General features: G+C 44.3%; 1 protein-coding gene across 9 annotated transcripts in view; it reads right to left on the bottom strand.

Annotated features, from left to right (window-relative positions):
• ZC3H18 (zinc finger CCCH-type containing 18) overlaps positions 1-6,037 on the bottom strand; it is a 67,169-nt gene that overhangs the window by 34,640 nt on the left and 26,492 nt on the right. For all 9 annotated transcript variants that reach the window (XM_023761115.1, XM_023761109.1, XM_023761110.1 and 6 more), the window contains 3 exons: positions 3,149-3,297; positions 2,581-2,673; positions 1,453-1,610 (listed from right to left, as the gene is read on the bottom strand). In XM_023761115.1, coding sequence (XP_023616883.1) covers positions 1,453-1,610; positions 2,581-2,673; positions 3,149-3,297 — 400 coding nt within the window. The remainder of the gene's footprint in view (positions 1-1,452; positions 1,611-2,580; positions 2,674-3,148; positions 3,298-6,037) is intronic.

Below are 6,037 nucleotides of genomic sequence, written 5' to 3'. Positions count from 1 at the left end.
CCCACTATAAGAATAATCTCTCTCTCTTTTATAGGGCGAGATGTCCCTATCTTATACCCTGGGGGGTATATGGCCTTCCCTGTTTCCCTGGCGCTCGCGCACTGATGTGTTCCCCACAGGGGGGTCCCCCCACGGTGCAAACCCCGCACTGGGGTGTCCAGGTCCCCTTGCCCAGGCTACCTCCCGCGTTCTTCCGTGCATAGAGGGGGGGGGGAGGATGCTCTAGTGTCCACGCCTCAAATAGCCGCATGTGGCTCACGAGTCGCAGTTTGCCGACCACGGCTCTACCCCTTCTACCCCTGAGCTATTAGCTACCACAACAGGCGTGGACACTAGAGCATCCTCCCCTCTCCTCTATGCACCTAGAAAGCCCAAGGGAGCATAACCCGGGGACAGAGGACCTTGAGACAGCCTAGTGCAGCGGTTCTCCACCTGTGGGTTGCGACCCCTTTGGCGGTCGAACAATCCTTTCACAGGGGTCGCCTAAGACCATCCTGCATATCAGATATTTACATTACGATTCATAACAGTAGCAACATTACAGTTATGAAGTAGCAACGAAATTAATTTTATAGTTGGGTCACAACATGAGGAACTCTATTTAAAGGGCCAGAAGGTTGAGAACCACTGGCCTAGTGGGTCCAGGTCAACATGACTGAATCTGGCAACACCAGCACTGTATGTGTTCCTTTTTTCTGCACCTTTTACTGTCATTTCTGCCAAAAGTCAGCAACTATGACTTTCCAGTAGCAAACGTAAATGAATAAAGTGTTGTTACAAGACTAAGATGGGTGTTAAAGTCAGTTCAGATCACTGGCTGCTCAGGAGAAACCTGGCCTGTTTTTGTTCCCTTAGAGGTGAGCGCAACAAACCTGGGCTTTCCCTGGAAGCAGAAGCACTGGGGAAAAGTGCTGTACTTATCATGTTACACAATTTCTAAAGATTTGACAATTTTCAACCACATGTACTTCCTTTGTAATTATTTTTTAAAAGACCAGTAATAAAATATCTGGTAAAACAAACAACAAAGACAGCATTTACAACGAAAAAAGTCACACCTCCCACGCTCCTGGATTTTAGTGACAAATTTCATAGGTTTTCCTGGTTCCTGCCTGAGTAACTTGAGGAAAAGACTTATGGGACTTTAAGAACGGTTGTTAACTCTCAGAACTTGTAGGAGCCCAAATGGGCATGAGCCCTCCCAGTCACATGGCCCCGACACAAAACTAAAACATTTCCTTCATGGAAGCAAAATACTGAGGAAAGTCAATTGCAAAACATCTGAAATTATCTCAGGGATGGCATTCTCAGTCCAGGGAGAGTGGATAGGCACCTGCCCCCACAGGCCTTGGGGAACCTACATGTTGCTGCTCTCCAGGACCCAAGCCCCACACAGTTGGGGAGAACTTAATTCTCTTTCAAAGGGGAATGAAAAGGCAAACCATTCCTTACGTTGTGTCTCTGACATCTCTTGTAATCCGATAATTCCAATCTCGGAAAACTTCATTTTCTTTGTCAAACTCCCGTTCATCCTCACCAATGGTCACAGTAAACCTTTTCTCTTCAAAATCAGGCTCCTGTTCTTTTCGAATGGTTGCTTTTTTTAAAACCTACCGTTGTGAGAAGAAGCCAACACCAGTTACTGTTAGGAAAAACAAAGGGAAGCCTGTCTCGATTTGACCCACGGAGGCTTGGCCAGTGCCGCTTGAGCAGCATGGCTGAGTGCTCAGTGGGCAAGGTGTGCCTCAGCTCTGTCCCCGGGCAGACGAAGGAGCCCATGTACCTTTATGCAGGACTGGAGTGTCCTGTCCCTGCACAGAGCTGCATCTGGCAGTCAGGACAGGCCACTAAGCAGTACCACAGAGCTTACTCATATCTTGGGAAGGGTGATGAAGATGGTTGCTTCCTAATAATAGCCCTGGTGTTGAACCAGGGAGCCCCAGATATTCATCAATGATGAAGACTGAGTGTGGAGAGTAAAGTAAGTCTGCTCATGGCAGAAAAGGCACAAGGAGACATTCAAGTCTCAGAGGAAAGGAGGGGCAGTGAAGTATGTGCTATGGGAGGGAGAATGGTTTTGGTTTAGTCTGTCATTTCACTGAAGAGAAACCAACTTAAGGGGCTCAGAAAGCAGCCTGAACATTCAGGGCCTAAGTGTGACCTGGATTAAAGGTGTGGGAAGAGGGGAGGCCCAAGTTGACATCCTGGCTTGAGAGAGAGGATGGTTTCTCCAGAAGACTGGCCATTTGGGGGTAGCAGTATGTGATGACCCTGGGTGATCAGGGCTGTAGCACCAGCTGGTGTTGTCCAATGCTGCCAAGCCACATAAAGACAGGAGACTGTGCTCTAGGCTGGGACTCCCTGGCCTTCTGGGCTTGGTCATGACCTAGCATGCCTCAGACAGATAGTTAGAAATCATTTTCCATTCTCTAGCTCTTCAAAGAAGTCATAGAAATATACCCCTCACTTCAGAGGCTCTACTGAGTTTTTGATCACTGTTTCTGGATCAAGGAAATGCTATTTTGCCCACAGACCACCACTAGTATTTTTCTTCTCAGGTTTTCTGCCAAATTCTGTTACCTCCTTTGCATGCCGAAGTCCTCGTTCCCAGGCACTCTCTGTGGGGGGTTCTGGAGGGGGTGGAGGCAAAATTTCATCAACTACTGGCCCACCCTATTAAAAAATGAGAAGGAAAAAGTTGAGAAAGCAAGCAAAACTTTAAAATCTATGAAGAAATGAGAGCAAAAACACCTGGAAGCATCTGGAAGGCAGCTCTGTGACTGACATCACAAAAATGCCTTTTACCCAAGGTGTAGAAATGTGCCTTAAGCTGGAGGGTCACAAACAGCTTAGATGTCGGTTTGCTAGCAATTAAAAAAAAGAGGTGTTGCCCTGGCCAGTTTTACTCAGTGGTTACAGCTTCGGCCTGCGGACCAAAGGGTCACGGGTTCAAATCCTGGTCAAAGGCATGTGCCTCGGTTGCAGGTTTCCCAGCCCCAGTAGGGGTGTGTGCAGAAGGCAACCAATAGATGTTTCTCTCTCTCCCTCCCCCCTCCTCCCTCCCTTCCACTCTCTCTAGTACTCAATGGAAAAAAGATCCTCAGATGAGGATTGAAGATTAAAAAAAAAAAAAAAAGTGTTCACGCACCCAAGGGTTGGCAGGCATCAGTGGGTGAGGTCCGAGAGGTGGGGCACCGTTAGGCGGGAAAGGTTCGGCTTTGGTGATTAGGGAGTAGTTGCCCTTGTCGTTGACTCCAGGGTGTATAAACCTACAATTCATTCCCCAGGTACAGTTCCCTAAGGAAACAAAAGTTAGGTCAGAATGTGTCTACAAGAGCCCATGTGCATGAGGCCAGCTTCCTGTCTGCTTTGCTTAGGTTTTCCCGAGGGCCTGTGACATGCCAGACAGTTTGCTGAGCACACTCATAGGTTATCGGTGTCACCCTCCACCCTGTAAGGTGCATGAACCTGAATACAGACAGGCCAGAGCCAATCACCTGCAGTACAAGTGTGTGTGTGCCTGAGCCCCTCACCCCACTTGCATACACACCCAGGTCCTTGGCAGGCAGGCTTGAATAGTCACAGACCAGACCCTCAGCTGGGGAGTAAGCAGTAGTTCCTAAAGGGCTTCTGAAGGGGACTGGTCATGTATTAGAGGAAACAGCCCCTGTTCCAAGGTCATCATATGAATAGTTAATTTTCCCCTCAAAACAGAAAAGTCCAAGAGCTTTCCAGACAGTTAGAGGCGGCCCCTGCTCTGTGGATTTACTGCTCAGAGACACTACACCCCCAGTGAGGGTCACAGGTGCATATAAAGAACCAAGATCCTGACTCAAACCCACTCATACTGAAACAGAAACCGAGAAGCATAAAAACGAACAGAATTCTCCAAGCTTGTCCCCTGGTGGTCTTTACCAGTTCTGTAAATTTGCATTTTTCCTATCAAAAGCCTCACAAACCATTTCAGTATATTTCTGGTACTTAAAACACATAAACAATGATAATATATTAGGTGTTTATACTTCACACAAAAAAAGTCATCTTTTAATATTATTCAGTGATGAGACCATCAGGATTATTCAAGGAAACCACTTACCTTTCAGCACAGGAGGGAAGAAGTCAAAGTTTTAAATCTAATCAGTGAGTAAATCACTTTCAAAAATTTAATTTTTTTAAAGTAGGTAACATGTACACAGGCTTAAAAATATGGCACACAATATCTTAGTTTTAAAAAAACATTTTCAATGAGTTAACATGTAGTTAAATTTTAAACTATTTAAAAATATATATTTACTTCTAACATGATATTCCATTTGAACATTTTTGTCAACAAAACGATTTTCCTTGTGCAATGTAAATTAAAGAGAAATAATAATTTGGTATTTGGGAAAAAGCTAAATTTTACCTTTTAAACATTATGAATTCTTAATCTTGTATTAAAATCAACTTAATATACTGATCTAAATTAAATATGAAATAAAGCATGCTTAAAATTGCTTCTCTGGGAATGCAAAAATGACAGATTAATTTTTAAAATTCCTAAAAGTGTTTGAGAAATCACATTTAAGTCAGAGGGGAGATACTGTACTACAGGGGGTTCAAAATCCCCGAGTCTCAGGAGGGTTAAAGAAACACGATGCAGTCACATATCTAAATAAAAAATCTCAAAACACTATCAAGTTCATCGTTTGACTCTTACAAAACTCATATTGCATTTCATATTGAAGTTAAAAAAGTAAAAGCTCACTGTAGCAAATTTGCAAGTACATAAAAGTATGAATATAAACATCTTTCCCGTAATTTTTAAACCTAATATATATCTGGATGATAGATAAATGGGTATTTGTTATATTGCTCTTTTATAAATAATTTCAAAACAAAACATTACCCACAAGCTAGCACACTGACAAAAAGGATATTGTATCACTCATATTGGAAAGGGGAGAAAAGAGGAACAAGGTAGATTAGAAGAAACACATGAGGAAAGTAAGGGGCAAGAGCAGGGACATGTGCCCCTCTGAGACACTGGTGAGTGACAGAAGCCTAACCCCTTAAAGCCCCCTGTTCCTAGGTTTGCTAAGATCCTTGTTGAGTGTATGTCTGGACCCCTGGCCACCAAAGAGAAGCCAAAAAGAAAGCAGTCGGAATAGCGCAACCCCATTAGCCCTTTTAAAGTAAAATTTTGTGTAAAAAATGTCTGGAAGTATATACCCCAAACTATTGGGACTGTGGAAGGAGAAAGACTTTTATTATTTTACTAGAGGCCCAATGCACAAAATTCGTAAGGGGCTTGGTCCCCGCCACTCTCAGCCCCTACGTACTGAGGCCTCGCCCCCGCCTGTGGCACCGGCCACCTCTGCCTCTGCCCTCGCAGCTCCCGCTTCGTCTGTCCGTCTGTCCATCTGAAAGGTCGTCGGGAAGGACCTCCGGTCTAATTAGCATATTATGCTTTTATTATATAGGATTGCCTTGACTTTCATTAGCATATATTACTTTCGTAATTTAAAAAAGCTATTGGGAAAAACAAAAACAAAACAAAAGCTACTGGGGAAAAAAATTCTTCAAGAAATGGAAGCAAAATTCGATCTTCTGGTTTTAAAATCGTATAGTGGTCTGCTTCTGAATGAAACTTCGCAAACACAGAAGTTATGTGGATTATGATTCTGACTGGATGAATGAATAGGCTCACAATTATATAAGGATACGAATATGAGCCAGAAGAGAACAGAAGAAATGGAAACAGCTGTGGCAGGCAGTTCAGTGGGACAAGTTTCTTTTTAAAAAAAAATTTTTTTTTCATTGATTTCAGAGAGGTAGGGAGATAGAAACATCAATGAAAAGAGAGAATCATTGATTGGCTGCCTCCTGCACGCCCCCTACTGGAGGACGGGGGGGGGGGGGGGGTGATGAGCCCGCAACCCGGGCATGTGAACCTGGGCATGTGCCCTTGGGCAGAATTGAACCTGGGAACCTTTAGTCCGCAGGGTGGTGCTCTATCTACTGAGGCAAAACGGCTACAGTGGTTGGCAAACTGTGG

This window comes from Myotis lucifugus, unplaced genomic scaffold, assembly GCF_000147115.1.
Source record: "Myotis lucifugus unplaced genomic scaffold, Myoluc2.0 scaffold_198, whole genome shotgun sequence".
NCBI classification, from domain to species: domain Eukaryota; kingdom Metazoa; phylum Chordata; class Mammalia; order Chiroptera; family Vespertilionidae; genus Myotis; species Myotis lucifugus.
The sequence above is the reverse complement of the archived record's forward strand: the minus strand, read 5'-3'. Positions and strand labels throughout refer to the sequence as shown.